Source organism: Macaca mulatta, chromosome 1 (genome assembly GCF_049350105.2).
Source record: "Macaca mulatta isolate MMU2019108-1 chromosome 1, T2T-MMU8v2.0, whole genome shotgun sequence".
NCBI lineage: Eukaryota > Metazoa > Chordata > Mammalia > Primates > Cercopithecidae > Macaca > Macaca mulatta.
In genome coordinates, this window is record NC_133406.1 from 2,022,676 (window position 1) to 2,041,207 (window position 18,532).

Consider the following 18,532-nt stretch of genomic DNA (forward strand, 5'->3'; position numbering starts at 1 on the left):
TCGGCTCACTGCAACCTCCACCTCCTGGGTTCAAGTGATTCTCATGTGTCAGCTTCCCAAGTCGCTGGGATTACAGGCACGTGCCACAACGCCAGGCTAATTTTTTTTTAATTTTTAGTAGAGATGGAGTTTCACCATGTTGGCCAGGCTGGTCTCAAACTCCTGACCTCAAGTGATCCGCCTGCCTTGGCCTCTCAAAGTGAGGGGATTACAGGCTAGAGCCACCACCATGCCTGGCTCTTTTTTTTTTCTTTTTTTCTTTCTTTCTTTCCTTCTTTTTTTTTTTTTTTTTTTTAACAGAGACAGGGTCTTGCTATGTTGCCCAGGCTGGTCTCTTGAAATCCTAGGTTCAAGTGAGTCTCCCTCTTTGGCCTCCCAAAGTGCTGATTACAGATGCTATCCTCTGCTCCTGGCCTGTCTTTTTTTCGTTATTGTTGGTTTAAAGTCTGTTTTGTCTGAAATAAGAATAGCTCATTTTTCTTTTCTCATTGCTTGATAGATTTTTCTCCTTCTGGTTACTTTTAGCCTATGGGTGTCACTGTATGTGACATGGGTTTCTGGAAGACCATAGAGTTGCGTCTTCTTTATGCAACTTGCACTCTGTGCTTTTTAAGTGGGGCATTTAGCCTGTTTACATTCAAAGTTAATACTGATACGTGTTTTTTTCTTTTTTTCTTACCTTTTTTTTTCTTTTTTTTTTTTTTTTTTTTAGTAGAAACAGGGTCTCACTATTTTGCCTAGGCTGGCCTTGAACTCCTGGGCTCAAGCAGTTCTCATGCCTTATGCTCCCAAAATGCTGGACTTACAGGCATGAGCCACCATGCCTGGCCTTGATATGTGTGGATTTGATCCTGTCATTGCATTGTTAGCTGCTTGTTAGACTTGTTTGTGTGGTTGCTTTATAGTGTAAGTGGTCTGTGTACCTAAGTGTGTTTTTTGTGGTGGCCAGAAATGGTCTTTTGTTTCCATATTTAGCATTCTCTCTCTCTCTTTTTTTTTTTTTTTTTTGAGACGGAGTCTCACTCTGTTGCCCAGGCTGGAGTGCAGTAGTGCAATCTCAGTTCACTGCAAGCTCCGCCTCCCAGGTTCATGCTATTCTTCTGCCTCAGCCTCCCAAGTAGTTGGGACTACAGGCGCCGCCACCACGCCTGGCTAATTTTTTGTATTTTTTAGTAGAGACGGGGTTTCACTGTGTTAGCCAGGATGGTCTCCATCTCCTGACCTCATGATCCGCCCGCCTCGGCCTCCCAAAGTGCTGGGATTACAGGCGTGAGCCACCGCGCCCGGCCAGCATTCTCTTAAAACTTCTGATAAGGCAAGTCTGGTGGTCATGAATTCCCCTAGCATTTGCTTGTCTGGAAAGAATTTTGTTTCTCCTTCACTTATAAAGTTTTGATTGGCTACATGCAAAATTCCTGGTTGAAATTTGTTTTCTTTAACCCATTTCTCATTCGCCCTGAGAATACTCTTGTCTCTAATCCTAATGTAACATCATAGACATTTCCGTTACATTTCTGTCCTGTCTCTGATCCTAATGTAACATCATATATATTTCTGTTGCATTGGGATTAGAGACAAGTTAGAAATAATTCCAAGGACAGTTTTTATATTATATCTTAACATTGAAAATCAGTCAGATTTGGCCAGGCGCGGTGGCTAATGCCTGTTATCCCAGCACTTTGGGAGGCCGAGGCAGGTGGATCACGAGGTCAGGAAATCGAGACCATCCTGGCTAACACGGTGAAACCCTGTCTCTACTAAAAACACAAAAAAATTAGCTGGGCGTGGTGGCAGGCACCTGTAGTCCCAGCTACTCGGGAGGCTAAGGAAAGAGAATGGCGTAAACCCGGCAGGCGGAGCTTGCAGTGAGCCAAGATTGCGCCACTGCAGTCCAGCCTGGGTGACATAGGGAGGCTCCGTCTCAGAAAAAAAAAAAGAAAATCAGTCAGATTTACTTCAGCCTCAAGGAGTGTGCTTATGTAAAACTGAATGAGCACTGGCAGACGACTGCACTTTTCTTTTTTTAATGGGAAATGGATTAAGGATGCTGAATATAGGCTCCCTGTCTCCTCTGGGAGAGGAGTGTACACGCCTGGGATGTTTCTGGGTATTTTCATCCTTTTCTGCTATCAAGCATTACAGTGTGTTCTGCCTTTTACTGTCTTGCCTCAGGGATGTTCACATAGCCCCACTATCTGTCAGGAACTTCGGGTAACAGGATAACAGACCCCGGTTGATGGACTGCCCCTGGTGGCGGGGGTGGGGACATGGGTTTCATCGCATATCATGTTGGCTTCTGAGTCTTTCTCCAGCTGGCACACGTAGCTTGCAAACCTTGCTGTCTCACTTGGCAAACAGAGGCTGGGCAGTCAGCACAGCACCTTCCACTGGTGAATGGTGTGCAGTAAAACCATTTTGCTAACCAGGTGCAGATGGTGGCCTCTCTCCGGAGCAGGAGGAACTATTGTGTCTGCAGAGCCGCCCTCTTCCTCCTCCACCACCACAGGCTTGCTGTGATGCACTCAGGATCCAATTCCAAGCTCTTGGGAGGACTTTCTATGCAGTGTGATTGTTACTCCTTTTTGTGGTTTTGTTTTTGTTGTTGTAGTTGCTATTGCTGCTGTGGCATCTGGCCACAATGTTCCTCCATATACCTGCCCCCGGGGAAATCACGAAAGCATGGCCTGAAAAGAATGTGAGGGTATTCAAGGGTATGGGAGGGTGGAGTGTATGGTGGATGCACCTGTGTGACAGCAACAGCTAAACGTGAGCCTCCCTTGAGAATGAGCCTGTATGGCAGATGTAGCTGACAGCAATGAGGGTTGCTAGGTGGGGGTTGCCAGGTGGAGGGTGTTAAGTGAAAATGCTATATGAACTGCTTGCTTTTTGCAAAGCAGTTAAAGCCTATGTCTCATTTTTTGGCTCCAGGTCTCTTCTTTGGTCTGTTGGACATGCCGTTCCTACTGGAGTCCATAGGGGTCCAGCTTGATAAGGGCCAGCAGAAAATGCCATGTTTCAGGATGCTGATTTGTGACCTTCACTTTGTTCCATAAGTATTTGTGTTGTGATCACAGCGCTGAGTGTAAGGGACTCAGTGCTGTGCCTGCTTTCTCTAGCTGAGTGCTACCATAATGGTCTAGGAGAGGCAGCATCAGCGTGCAAGAAGCCAATTTGTAGACCCCTTCTAAACCTCTGGAATCACATTACTTAGACTAGGGCCTGGAATACCAAATTATTTATCTGTACATTGAGACTCGAGGGGTAATACTTAGCTAAGTGGCTCTCACCCCAGGCTTCAATTAGGATGACATGGCCAGTTTAAAGAAATACTGTCACCTCTGTGCTTCCCTCCCCGATTCTGTCTGTTGGTCTGGGTGGGAGCATCCATATTGTTTTAAGTGTTCCAGATGATTCTAAGTGAAGCCAGGGCCATGCATGAGGGCTCCCAGATATATTCATGAGAGTTGAGTTCAGCCTTTGTTCCAAAGAAAGGTTACAGGGCCTGCTCTGCTTGGGTTTGGTAGAGGTGGGTCAGTGTGTTCCATGTTCCCGTGGCTGCAGCAGCAATTGCTGGAGTCTTTGGAGGACAAGGGCACCGGAAAACAAAGAAACATACATTTTGATCTTTATGTAGGAGCTCATTGTTCCTGACTCTTTCCTGTGATAAAAGGACAGGGAGCGTGTACTTTTTATGAACCTCTAGGATTTTCTTCCTGTGGATGTGGCGGTAGAAGGGGAAAGGGTTGTGCCGACCCTTTTAAAGGCTTACAGGATGCAGGTGTGATTGGCCCAGAGACTCTCACCTGAGAAGGAATCCCAGAAATGGAGGAGGAAGACGAAGAAACGAATGGTTCTCAGGAGAATGTGTCCGGAGTCAGGGACTGTGTCCACTTTTTTTTTTGTGGAATGTCATGTGTTTAGAACCCACAAATATGTCTCTACTTCTGATGTTCCTGCCTAACTTACTCCCCCGAACCTTTTGTTGTGATAGTCAGTGAGCTCTGTACACTCTTTCTCCCCTATATCCCAGAGCCTTCTTTTTTTCTTTTTTTTTTTTTTTTTTTTGAGACAGAGTCTCGCTCTGTCGCCCAGGCTGGAGTGCAGTGGTGCTATCTCGGCTCACTGCAAGCTCCGCCTTCCAGGTTCACACCATTCTCCTGCCTCAGCCTCCTGAGTAGCTGGGACTACAGGCGCCCGCCACCATCCCTGGCTAGTTTTTTGTATTTTTTTAGTAGAGACGGGCTTCACCATGTTAGCCAGGATGGTCTCCATCTCCTGACCTCGTGATCCACCCACCTCAGCCTCCCAAAGTGCTGCTATTACAGGCGTGAGCCTCATGATCCACCCACCTCAGCCTCCCAAAGTGCTGCTATTACAGGCGTGAGCCACCACGCCCGGCCGATTGTAATTTAATTAAGGTAACTTTTCGTGTAATTGTTACGTAATTTTTTCAGTAATTTACTGGGCAATAATTTATTTATATTCAGTAATAATTTACTGGCCAAGAAAGCAGCAGTGATGTTGTACCTCTTGTGTGTATTAGCACACGATGCCAATTTTCCTATTGTAATTTATGTTAATTTTATTCACTTGAATAAAGTGCTGTCTGCCAGAATTTTCCACCATAGGATTAATTATTTTTCCTTTTGTTATTAATAAGTATTTTGGGGAGATTTACTGATTGATGTACATAAATAATCACAATTAATCGGGAAACTTCTTTTTCTCTTTAGATTCTCTTTGCATACAGCTTTCTCTAGAAAATGAAGGCTCTCATGTTTGCTTACTGGTCGAATCAACTGGGATGAATGTAGGCTCTGCTATTTACTGGATGTTTGACAAAATATTCTTCTTGAGCCAGAAGCATAGGCGCCGCTGGCTAGCCTGTTAGAAAGTCAGAAATTCAGGCTTCATCCCAGATCTGCTGAATCAAAATCTACACTAAAAAAAAGAATTTTTTTTTTTTTCCAGATGGGTTTCACTCTGTCATCCAGGCTGGAGTGCAGTGGTGTGACCTGAGCTCACTGCAACCTCTGCCTCCTAGGCGCAGGAAATTCTCTCATCTCAGCTTCCCAAGTCACAGGGACCGCTGGCATGGGCCATCATGGCTAATTTTTGTATTTTTTGTAAAGATGAGGTTTCGCCATGTTGCCCAGGCTGGTCTCAAACTCTGGAACTCAAGTGATCCACCTACCTCGGCCTCCCAAAGTGCTGGGAATAGAGGTGTGAGCCACCATGCATGCATTTTATTTGTTTGTTTGTTTGTTTTTTGAGATGAAGTTTCACTCTTGTTGCCCAGGTTGGAGTACAATGGCGTTATCTTGGCTCACTGCAATCTCCACCTCCTAGGTTCAAGCAATTCTCCTGCCTCAGCCTCCCAAGTAGCTGGGATTACAGGCGCCCGCCACCATGCCTGGCTAATTTTTTGTATTTTTAGCAGAGATGGAGTTTCACCGTGTTGGCCAGGCTGGTCTTGAACTCCTGACTTGCAGGTGATCCACCCACCTCAGCCTCCCAAAGTACTGGGATAACAGGTGTGAGCCACTGCACCCAGCCCGTGCCTGCATTTTAACAAGATTTCTACTTCATTGACATACTTGTTAAAATTTGAGAAGTACCTTCTAACTCACCCTGACTTCTCCATGTGAGAACAATACACGACTTATCCTGTAGGATGTGAATATATCAGTGCTTGAGTTGATGCCCTTAATTTTATACTATATTATGCACAAAAGTAGAGTATCTACACTGGTTTGTGGATCTTTTTTGTTTGTTTGTTTGTTTTGAGATGGAGTCTCGCTCTGTCCCCTAGGCTGGAGTGCAGTGGCCGGATCTCGGCTCACTGCAAGCTCCGCCTCCCGGGTTCACGCCATTCTCCTGCCTCAGCCTCCCGAGTAGCTGGGACTACAGGCGTCCACCACCATGCCTAGCTAATTTTTTTTTTTGTATTTTTTAGTAGAGATGGGATTTCAACATGTTAGCCAGGATGGTCTCGATCTCCTGACCTCGTGATCCGCCCTCCTCGGCCTCTCAAAGTGCTGGGATTACAGGCGTGAGCCACCGCACCTGGCTTAGAGTATATTTGTGTGTTAAAAATTATCTTATTTGATAATTCTAGTCACTCATATAAGTCAGAGCCAGTTCTCTTCACTCTGTCTCCTTGCCTGGAGTCGAACTCTGCCATGGCCACTTGGTAAATGTTTTCTTTTTCAGGGACTATTGGCATTCAGGGATGTGGCTCTAGAATTCTCTCCAGAGGAGTGGGAATGCCTGGACCCTGCCCAGCGGAATTTGTACAGGGATGTGATGTTAGAGAACTACAGAAACCTATTCTCCCTTGGTGAGGATCACTTCAATATGCAATTCCTATTTCACCGTAAGGATTTCATCTTTTTCCGTTGTAGAATGTTTTCTGGGAGTTTCTGATTTGCATGAATGAGTTTCAGATCACTGCTTTCAAGAAAACCTTGGGGATTCCTTGGTGTAGAAAACAAAACTTTCAAGATGTTTTGCCTTGACATCAACCTTTCTCTTCAGCTGATGTACATCCTTGCTCTAGATTGGTGGTAATTCTAGAAATTCAGTAGTATCAAATATTGTTGCCTCCACTTCAAAATCCAGTTTCCACCACCAATTTTTGATCCAGTTATTATAGTTCTTGGTAGCAGAGCTAAGGACTCACAGATTTAAAACACTTCCTGAATATATTAAAGGCTCTGTCAGAAAACAGTATTCTGGAGTTAACTTTCTAGGATCTAATGTGATGTTTTCTCTTCTCTTCTGAGCACAGTGAAAGGTTGGTAGTTCAAGAATCCCCACAAGAATCATGCACCTTTTTTCTAATAAAACAGGTCTTGCTATGTCTAAGCCAGAACTGATCATCTATCTGGAGGCAAGGAAAGAGCCCTGGAATGTGAACACAGAGAAGACAGCCAAACACTCAGGTAGGTGGGAGTGAATGAAGCAAACATAGGTAGGGGGTCTGAGGATCAAGGAAGAAGCCAGACTTTAAAATGTGGTTTGGGAAGCTCTACTCCCATGGAAATGGCTTCTGAGAAGCCTGGATTTCTTTCTCTTGCTCTCACATAGGGGCATCTTCTATCTCATGCTCTTAAATTATCTAAGGACTGTACTTCCCTTCAGTGATTTTCCTTCAAGTTCACAGTCAGCGTCACAGTCATCTTCGTAGGTCATAGGGGACTGCATGATCTGACTGCTCTTCCATTGCTTTGGGGGACGTGGAACTGTCTGCGTATTTTTGAGGAACTCTGTTAAAAATTATGTGTATATATATATACACACACGTAATTTTCTTGAGATGGAGTCTCGCTCTGTCACCCAAGCTGGAGTGCAGTTTCACAATCTTGGCTCACTGCAACCTCTGCCTCCCAGGTTCAAGCGATTCCCCTGCCTCAGTCTCCCGAGTAGCTGGGACTACAGGCGCCTGCCACCACACCCGGCCAATTTTTTTTGTACTTTAGTAGAGATGGGGTTTCACCATGTTAGCCAGTATGGTCTCAGTCTCCTGACCTCGTGATCCACCTGCCTTAGCCTCCCAAAGTGCTAGGATTACAGGCGTGAGCCACCGCGCCCAGCCTAAAATATTTTTTAAGATCCCTTTTTGCATTGCATCTGGAACATGTGAGAGTAATGGTGATACTGGTATTTGGTTCAGAAATCCCACAACAGATATATGTTTTCTCCTTTATGACTTACCCTGTGGAGATTTCAAATGTGATTCTACAGAAATTGATAGTAATTTTATCAGAAGACTAAGCATCTCCCTAAATATAAGAAAGTCTAGTGTTGTTTACTTAAAAATGTTATTTCTTTTGTGTGAACTGAGATTTGTCATTTAAACCCTATGTGCCCAAATTTCTCAGCTGTTCTCAGTTTAATATATCTACTCACATCCTAGATTTCTTAAATACGCTGGGTCGTTGGGGAGTGTAGAACATTACCGATTATATAGTAAACTCCCACTTGTTACCTTCCTTTAAAATAACTGTCATTTTATAATTTTCTCTTGTTTAGTATGAAACTTCGTGGGTCTGTGTCATTTATATATATGTGTGTGTAGATATGTATGTGTATAATGTGATTTTTTTTTACACAAATAAAAATTGGATAACTATTGTGTACAGTGTCATGATTTGATATCTATATATAGTGAAATGATTAATACAGTTAAGTTAATGAACACACCTGTCACTTCACATAGTTATTTTTATGTTGAAAACACTTGTCTGCTGTGTTAATACAGATTTTAAGCATACAAAACATTATTATTATTAACTGTACTCATAATGCTATTCATTAGATTTCCAAAGCTTATTTATTTTATAACTGAAAGCTTATAGTGCCCTTGTAATACTACATCTTCCATTTTCCTACCCCCTTGGCAGTCACCTCTGTCTTCTGCTTCTAGTTCAACCTTTTAAGATTCCTCATATGAGTGAGAAGAACAGGAAGTATTTGTTTTTCTGTGTTTGGCTTATTTCACTTAGCATGTTGTTAGAATGGCAGGATTTCATTATGTTTATTGCTTAATAATACTCTTATTACATCTACGTAAACATTTTCTTTATCCATTCAGCATTCACAAAGATTTACATTGTTTCTATATCTTGAAAATTGTGACTAATGCTATAATGAACATGGGGATGCAGATATTTATTTGAGATACTGATTTTATTTCTGTTGATTTTATACAAACACACACACAGATGTGAGATTGCTGTCTTGTATGGTAGTTATTTTCCTTTTTTTTTTTTTTTTTCTCGAGACAGACTTTTGCTCTGTCGCCCAGGCTGGAGTGCAGTGGCACGATCTCAGCTCACTGCACCCTCTGCCTCCGGGGTTCAAGAGATTCTCCTGCCTCAGCCTCTCCAGTAACTGGGATTACAGGTGCCCACCACCACATCTGGCTAATTTTTATATTTTTAGTAGAGACAAGGTTTCACCACGTTGGCCAGGCTGATCTTGAACTCCTGACCTCAAGTGGTTCACCAGCCTCAGCCTCCCAAAAGTGCTGGGATTATAGGCGTGAGTCACCGCGCCTGGACTTTTTATTTATTTATTTATTTATTTTTTATAGAGATGGGTTCTCACTCTATTATCCAGGCTGGTCTCAAACTCCTGGCCTCAAGCAATCCTTCCACCTCGGCCTCTCAAAGTGGTGGGATTATAGGCCTGAGCTACCACACATGAACAATTTTTACTTATGTATTATAATTTTTATGAACATATTCAGTTCTGTACACTTCAAGACATTATGGTGCAAAAGTGAATAATTCAACAATCACATCGTCTATTACCAGTACATTTATCTATAAGTTTGTTTGCCTTTATAAATGTTACAGGCAAACAAACTTAGAGATAAATGTACTTGCAGAAGACATGCCAGGACGTTTTCTTTATGATGTGTGTGTGTGTATTTGCCTGGCCCTTTAGTAACACCATTCTATATTTGTTTTTAAGGGTCTGTTTCAGATATCTCATATAAATGGATTCATATAGTCTCTATCTTTTTGGGACTGGGTTATTTTGTTTAGCATGTCACCAAGATTTTCATTTTTAATTTGTAAGCGTACATAGTAGGTGTATATATTTATCTGGTACATGAGATACTGTGATACAGGCATGCAATGCATAATAATCACATCAGGACAAAGGGCTTTTCTTAAAGATTCATCTTTATTGTAGATTTTACCAGATTTCCTGCTTTTTAAAAGCTGAGTAATATTCCATTATTTGTGGGGGGGATTTTTTTGAGACATCTCGATTTCTTGGGCGTCTGTGGTGCTAGTGTGAGTTAATTTTGTTGTGAGGAGTCTTGCTGTGTCACCAAGGCTGGAATGCATGGCCTGACCTCAGCTCACTGCAGCCTCCACCTCCCAGATTCAACTGATTCTCCCACCTCAGCCTCCGGGGTTGCTGGGACTACAGGCGCGCCACGCCATGCGTGGCTATTTTTTTTTTTTGTATTTTTAGTAGAGACAGTTTCGTCATGTTGGCCAGGCTGGTCTCAAAATCCTGACCTCAGGTGATCCACCCGCCTTGGCCTCCCAAAGTGCTGGGATTACAGGTACGGGCCACCCACTCCCAGCCTATTTGTGTATTCTGAATTATATTTAGCCATTCATTTGGTGACGTAAGTTTGGGTTGTTTTCCCTTATTAGCTTTTGTGAATAATGTTGCAATAAATATGGGTATGCAAATAACTTTTCATGTGCCCATATATGTGGAGGTTTATTTCTGTGTTCTGTATTCTGTTTCATTGACCTAATTGTCTGCCTTCATGCCAATACCAAACAGTTTTAATTACCACAGCTTCTTTTTTTTTTTTTTTTTTTTTTTTTTTTTTGAGAGAGAGTCTCGGCTCTGTCACCCAGGTTGGAATGCAGTGGTGCGATCTCGGCTCACTGCAACCTCTGCCTCCCAGGTTCAGGTCATTGTCCTGCCTCAGCCTCCCAAGTAGTTGGGATTACAGGCATGTGCCACCATGTATTTTTAGTAGAGACGGAGTTTCACCATGTTGGCCAGGCTGGTCTTAAACTCGTGACTTTAGGCGATCCACCCATCTCGGCCTTCCAAAGTGCTGGGATTACAGGCATGAGCCACGCGCCACGCCGACGGAAATGTATTTTAAAATCAGAAAGTATGATACCTGCAACATTGTTCTTCTTTGTGGAGATTATTGCTCTCTTCATGGTTCCTTCACTTGCTGTGTAATTTTAGAGTTGCCTTTTCTATTTCTGCAAAAATGAAATTGTGAACTTGAAAGGATTGCCCTGAATCAGTAGGTCACTTGGGTGACATGAACATCTTCATAATATTAAGTCTTCCAGCCCACAAAGAAGAACATGCTCAAGTGTGTGTTGTTGAACTTCCGTGTATTTGTGAATGTTTCAGTTATTTATTTATTTATTTATTTTTTGAGATGGGTCTCGCTCTGTCACCCAGGCTGGAGTGCAGTGGTACGATCTCGGCTCACTGCAAGCTCCGCCTCCTGGGTTCACACCATTCTCCTGCCTCAGCCTCCCAGGTATCTGGGACTACAGGTGCCCGCCACCATGCCCAGCTAATTTTTTGTATTTTTTAGTAGAGACGGGGTTTCACCGTGTTAGCCAGGATGGTCTCGATCTCCTGACCTCATGATCCACCCTCCTCGGCCTCCCAAAGTGCTGGGATGACAGGCGTGAGCCACCGTGCCTGACCGAATGTTTCAGTTTTCTTTCTGTTACTGATTTCTTGTTTTATTCCATTTTGGTCATAAATAATAATCTATAATATTTCCATTTTTAAAAATTAGTTAAGACTTTGTTTTGTGGCCTGACAGGTGGTCTATCAAGGAGAATGTTTTCTGAGCTGTTGAGAATATTGTGGATTCTGTTGTTTAGGGTGTTCTCTAGATGTCTGTTGGTTGTCATGGTTTTATGGTGCTTTCAAGTCCCCCTGTTCCCTGTGTACTTCTTGCTTCATTTCTGTAAATATTTGCTTTATATATTGTAAACCCTGGTGAGAAACAGATGTAGATGTAAATACACAAACAGACATACATTTGTCGTAGGTTTTCTGTGAACAAAACCTTTTATTTATTGTCTTTTTTGTCTCCTGTGAGTTGTTCACTTTTGGTTTTTTGTTTGTTTTTTGTTTTGTTTTGTTTCTTTGAGATAGAGTCTCGCTCTGTCACCCAGGCTGGATTGGAGTGGCATGATCTCAGCTCACTGCAACCTCTGCCTCCCAGGCTCAAGCGTTTCTGCTGCCTCAGCCTCCTGGGTAGCTGGGATTACAGGCGCGTGCCACCACGCCCAGCTAATTTTCTTTCTTTTTCTTTTTTTTTTTGAGAGAGTCTCGCTTGGTCGCCCAGGCTGGAGTGCAGTGGCCGGATCTCAGCTCACTACAAGCTCCGCCTCCCGGGTTCCCGCCATTCTCCTGCCTCAGCCTCCCGAGTAGCTGGGACTATAGGCGCCCATCACTTTGCCCGGCTAGTTTTTTGTATTTTTTTAGTAGAGACCGGGTTTCACCGTGTTAGCCAGGATGGTCTCGATCTCCTGACCTCGTGATCCACCCGTCTTGGCCTCCCAAAGTGCTGGGATCACAGGCTTGAGCCACCGCGCCCGGCCTAATTTTCATATTTTTAGTAGAGACAAGGTTTTGCCATTTTGGCCAGGCTGGTCTCCAACTCCTGACCTCAGGTGATCTGCCCACCTCAGCCTCCCAAAGTGCTGGGATTACAGGTGTGACCCACTGTGTCCAGCCACAACAATATATTTTAAACTGGTAATGTCTTCAGTTACATACAAATTTTTTTTCTCAGTACGTCTGCCTTGAACTTTAGGTTACTGATGTCATTGATCATATCTTTTTATATGAACAGATGTTTATAATTATTTTTACGCTTTTGTTCCTCTGCCACCCGGGTTCAAGCAATTCTTGTGCCTCAGCCTTCCTATAGCTGGGACTACAGGTTTGTTCCCTCACGCCCAGCTAATTTTTTTGTATTTTTAGTAGAGATAGGGTTTCACCATGTTGGCTAGGCTGGTCCCGAACTTCCGACCTCAAGCATTCCTCCCACCTTGGCCTCCCAAAGTGCTGGGATTACAGGCATGAGCCACCACACCCAGCCCCTTTAGTGTTTCTTGAGTGTAGATCTACTGATGACTTTTTCAGCATTTGCTTACCTTATATTCTTGAGCTCCATAATTTCTATTTCTTTTTATACTTTTTATCTTTTGGTTGATCTTCCAAGACAACTGATTTCATTTAGTTTTCTATGTTCTTATTTCACTTATTAATATTATTCACATGGTTATTTTGAGTTTTTAAAAATAATTTATCTCCATTTCTTTAGGGTTGCTATCTGGATATTTCTTTTTCCTTTCTGGGGCCATAAGTATCCTGATATTTTGTATACATTGTAATCTTTTGTTCAGATTTGAAATTAACAAAAAGCCACCTGTTTCAATCTTTATAAAGTGGCATTGTTCTGGGAAATTCTGACACCAAATGATCAGGCTAGAGATTATGGGAGCCTCTCAGACTTGTTCTTGGGATATGTCTTCTCTGGAATGGTGTTTTGATTTGTTTTGTTTGAGACAGAGTCTCTCGCTGTGTCTCCTAGACTGGAGTTCAATGGTGCAATCTCAGCCCACTGCACCGTCTGCTTCCTGGATTCAAGCAATTCTCCTGCCTCAGCCTCCCAAGTAGCTGGGATTATAGGCACGTACCACTATGCCTGACTAATGTTTGTATTTTTAGTAGAGATGGGGTTTCACCGTGTTGACCAGGGCTAGGATTACTGGCGTGAGCCACTGCGCCCGGCTATTTTCTTAATTACAGAGGTTTTCACATGTTTCCTCTTAAAAGGCTGTAATTACTTGTTATGTCTGTTGTCCATCTCTGGTACTGCAGTTTCTTGTCTGCTGTAACAATCATTTATTACTGGTTTCAAAACAACCAACCTGTCGGTCAAAGTATACCATCATTCCATTCAGTACTCTGTCATAGAAGACAGCAACCAGTTTTTTTCAAGCCCCCAAAAGTATGGACACATGTGCCACTATTTTCTTTATTTTATGAGGGAGAAGTCAGCAGTTTACTCCTAAGGGCACCATACATACCATATTGGAAAAAAGGAAGGGCTGTGGTGGGTAAATAGAACACACTTTCCTTCCACTTCTATGGGGCTTATGGCATTGTGCTCACCTGGGGTGCTGCAAACTCTTCGTTGATTTTTAGAGTTCTCAGAAAGGCTTTAAAAAAATTTTTTTTTAAATTGTATGTATTTATGAGGTACATAAGATATTTTGATACAAGCATGCAACGCGAAATAAGCGTATCAGGGAAAATGGGGTGTCCATTCCCTCAAGCATTTATTTTTTGAGTTACAATCAGATTATACTATTTAAGTTATTTTAAAATGTACAACTGAAATTATTTTTTACTATGGTCACCCTGTTGTGCTATTAAATAGTAGGTCTTACTCATTCTTTTTAAGTAATTTCTTGCACCCATTAACCATCCCCACCTCCCCCAACCACTCACCCAGTACCCTTTCCAGCCTCTGATAACCATTCTTCTACTCTCTATCTCCATGAGTTAATTGTTTTGACTTTTAGATTCCACAAATAAGTGAGAGCATGCAACGTTTGTCTTTCTGTGCCTGGCTTATTTTACTTAACATAGTGACCTTCGGTTCCATCTATGTTGTTGCAAATGACAGGATCTCATCCTTAAGGATGAATAGTACTCCATTGTCTATAAGTAGTACATTTTCTTTCTTTCTTTCTTTTTTCTTTTTTTTTTTTTTTGAGACAGAGTCTTGCTCTGTCGCCCAGGCTGGAGTGCAGTGGTGCGATCTCGGCTCACTGCAAGCTCTGCCTCCCGGGTTGACACCATTCTCCTGCCTCAGCCTCCCAAGTAGCTGGGACTACAGGCACCACCACCACACCTGGCTAGTTTTGTTTTTGTATTTTTAGTAGAGACGGGGTTTCACCATGTTAGCCAGGATGGTCTCAATCTCTTGACTTCGGGATCCGCCCGCCTCGGCTTCCCAAAGTGCTGGGATTACAGTTGTGAGCCACTGCACCTGGCCTATAAGTAGTACATTATCTTTATCCAGTTGCCTGTTGATGGATACTTAGGTTGCTGCCAAAATTTGGCTATTGTGAATAGTGCTGGAACAAACATAGAAGTGCATCTATCTTTGATATACTGATTTCCTTTCTTTGGCATATACATCTGCAGTGGGATTGCTGGATCATATGGTACCTCTATTTTTAGTGTTTTGAGAAACCTCCAAACTGTTCTTCATAGTGGTAGCACTAATTTAAATCCCCACAGTGTACAGGGTTTCTCACCAGCGTTTGTTATTGCCTGGCTTTTGGATATAAGTTATTTTATCTGGGGTGAGATGATATCTCATTGTAGTTTTGATTTGCATTTCCCTGATGGTCAGTGATGTTGAGAACCTTTTCATATGCCTGTTTGCTATTTGTGTCTTGTTTTGAGAAATGTTTATTCACATATCCTGACCATTTTTTGGCTCAGATTATTAGATTTTTTTTCCTGTAGAGTTGTTTGAGCTCCTTATAACTTCTGGTTGTTAATCTCTTGTCAAATGAGTAGTTTTCAAGTATTTTCTCCCATTCTCTGGGTTGTCTGTTCACTTTGTTGATTGTATTCTTTGCTGTGCAGAAGCTTTTTAACTTGATATGTTCCCATTTGTCCATTTTTTTTTTTTTGGTTGTCTGTGTTTGTGGGGTATTGCTCAATAAATTTTTGCTTAGACTAATGTCTTCGAGGTTTTTCTCAATTTTAACTTTTAAAAAAACTAATTTTTTGTTTCATTGATCTTTTGAATTTTTCAAAAAATTTTAATTTCATTTATTTCTGTTCTGAGCTTCATTATTTTTCTTCCACTAATTTTGGGTTTTGTTCGCTCTTGCTTTTCTAGTTCTGTATGATGCATTGTTGGATTGTTTAGTTGAAGTTTTCCCTTTTTTTTCATGTAGGCAGTTATAGCTATAAACGTCCCTGTTTGTACTGCTTTTGCTGTATCCCATAGGTTTTGGTGTATTTTGTTTCTGTTATCATTTGTCTCAAGAAATTTTAAATTTCCTCCTGAATTTCTTTTAACTCACGGGTCATTCAGGAGCATATTGTTTAATTTCCGTGTATTTGTATAGTTTTCAAAATTCCTCTTTTCATTCTAGTTTTATTCCATTGTGGTCAGAGAAAATGCTTGGTATTATTTCCATTTGTGGAATGTTTTAAGACTTGTTTTGTGACCTCACATATGGTCTCTCCTTGAGAATGATCCATGTGCTGAGGAAAATAATGTGTATTGTGCAGCTGTTGTATGAAATGTTCTGTAATTATCTATTAGATCAATTTGGCATATAGTGCAGATAAGCGTTATGTTTCTTCGTTGATTTTCTGTCTAGTAGGTTTGTCTGGTGCTGCAAGTGAGGTCATGAGCCGCCGTGCCCAGCCTTCGTTTAATGTTTTCACTTTGGACCAAAGTAGTTTACACACCAGAGTTATAGGGTTATTTTGTGTTTTTGTGTGTTGTTACTATTACCAGTTAATTTTGTAACTTCAGATGATGTTATTATTAATTAATGTTCTTTTCTGATTGAAGTACTCCTTTTAGCATTTCTTGTAGGACAGGTCTGGTATTGATGAAATACCTCAGCCTTTGTTTGGCCATCTTTATTTCTCTTTATGTTTGAAGGATATTTTTGCTGGATATAATATCATAGGGTAAAGGTTTTTTTCTTTCAGCACTTTAAGTATGTCATGCCACTCTCTCTTGGCCTGTAAGGTTTCCAGTGAAAAGTCTGCGATGAGGCATATTGGAGCTTCATTGTATGTTATTTCTTTTTTTTCCCCCTTCGGCTGCTTTTAGGGTTCATATAATGGCATTTTGTTTAGTATATTTTTGTTAGGATTATGACTATGAAGGAATAAGGGCCTGTAGTATTTCATTATGCTATCTTGCTAATGTGCTTGTATAATTTTATGCCTTAGATTTGTAAAGTATGTTATCTAGTAAGTGGAATAATTTGTTGTTTTTATTTTTTCCAGCTTTGTCTTCTTATCTTACTGAAGACATTTTGCCAGAGCAGGGTCTGCAAATTTCATTCCAAAAAGTGATGCTGAGAAGATATGAAAGATGTTGTCTTGAGAAATTACGCTTAAGGAATGACTGGGAAATTGTGGGTGAGTGGAAAGGGCAGAAGGCAAGTTATAATGGACTTGACTTATGCTCAGCAACTACTCATAACAAAAACTTTCAATGCAATAAATGTGTGAAAGGTTTTAGTAAATTTGCAAGTCTAAATAAACATAAGATAAGCCATACTGGAGAAAAACCATTCAAATGCAAAGAATGTGGCAATGTCTCTTGCATGTCTTTAATAACAACTCAACAGCAGAGAATCCATATTGGAGAGAACCCCTACCAACGTAAAAAAGGTAGCAAAGCCTTTAATGAGCGCTCATACTTTACTGACTATAAGAGAATTCATGTTGGAGAGCAACATTGCAGATGTGAAGAATGTAATAACGTCTTTAAGTCTTGCTCAAGTCTTGCTATTATTGAGAAAATTCATACTGAAAAGAAAACCTACAAATGTGAAGAATGTGGCAAAGCTTTTAACCTGTGCTCAATTCTTACTAAACATAAGAAAATTCATACTGGAGAGAAACCATACAAATGTGAAGAATGTGGCAAATCCTTTAAGTTGTTCCCATACCTTACTCAACACAAGAGAATTCATAGTGGAGAGAAACCCTACAAGTGTGAAGAATGTGGCAAAGTCTTTAAATTGTTGTCATACCTTACTCAACATAAAAGAATTCATACTGGAGAGAAAACCTTCCAATGTGAAGAATGTGGAAAAGCCTTTAACCAGAGCTCACATCTGACTGAACATAGGAGAATTCATACTGGTGAGAAACCATACAAATGTCAGGAATGTGGCAAAGCTTTTACTTGGTTCTCATACCTTATTCAGCATAAGAGAATTCATACTGGGCAGAAACCCTACATATGTGAGGAATGTGGCAAAGCTTTTACCTGGTTCTCCTACCTTAATCAACATAAGAGAATTCATACTGGAGAGAAACCCTACAAATGTGATGAATGCGGCAAAGCTTTTAACTGGTTTTCATATCTTACTAATCATAAGAGAATTCATACTGGAGAGAAACCCTACAAATGTGAAGAATGTGGCAAAGCCTTTGGCCAGAGCTCACACCTTTCTAAACATAAGACAATTCATACCAGAGAGAAACCATACAAGTGTGAGGAATGTGGCACAGCCTTTAACCACTCTGCACAACTTGCCATACATGAGAAAATTCACACCTGAGAAAAATCCTACAAATCTAAACAATATGGCATAGTCTTTTAATACCTATTCACAACTTCACAGCAGAGTATTTTTACTGAGTAAGAGTGTTACAAATGTAATGATTGTCAAAAGTCCATTTACAAACTGTAAGCCTTTGAGTGCACTAAAACGTTTAGGCTAGGAACAATACAAATAGAAAAACCGGTTCAACACCTCCACTGATATCACAGCTCTTATTGTACACAGAGGAATTTATACTGTAGGGAAACCTTCCAGTTGCTCAAACTTTATTCAACTTCAAAGACTTTGTATTGGAGAGAAACCCTACAATCGTAATAAATGCAGAAACAGCATTTGTTCAAAAAATATACCTTAGAAAACACCGGAGTGTTCACACTAAGAACTACTTTACAGATGCAGTAAATGTGAAAAAAATAACTAATCAAAAATTACATCAAAACACGTACAAGAATTGGCCGGGCGCGGTGGCTCAAGCCTGTAATCCCAGCACTTTGGGAGGCTGAGACGGGCGGATCACGAGGTCAGGAGATCGAGACCATCCTGGCTAACACGGTGAAACCCCGTCTCTACTAAAAAATACAAAAAACTAGCCGGGCGAGGTGGCGGGCGCCTGTAGTCCCAGCTACTGGGGAGGCTGAGGCAGGAGA

At 41.5% G+C, this 18,532-nt stretch overlaps 1 protein-coding gene across 3 annotated transcripts in view; it reads left to right on the forward strand.

The window, feature by feature from the left end:
* The window catches only part of ZNF695 (zinc finger protein 695), a 33,965-nt gene extending 15,677 nt beyond the window's left edge, over positions 1–18,288 (forward strand). Inside the window, exons 2-4 of one of the 3 annotated variants that reach the window (XM_077997884.1) lie at positions 6,214–6,376; positions 6,852–6,944; positions 16,594–18,288. In XM_077997884.1, coding sequence (XP_077854010.1) covers positions 6,214–6,376; positions 6,852–6,944; positions 16,594–17,882 — 1,545 coding nt within the window. In that variant the 3' untranslated portion in view covers positions 17,883–18,288. Of the gene's footprint in view, positions 1–6,213; positions 6,377–6,851; positions 6,959–16,593 lie in introns of those variants that run through there. The other 2 variants (XM_015127972.3, XM_028849008.2) reach the window with 2 other exon arrangements.
* The last annotated feature ends 244 nt before the right edge of the window (positions 18,289–18,532 follow it).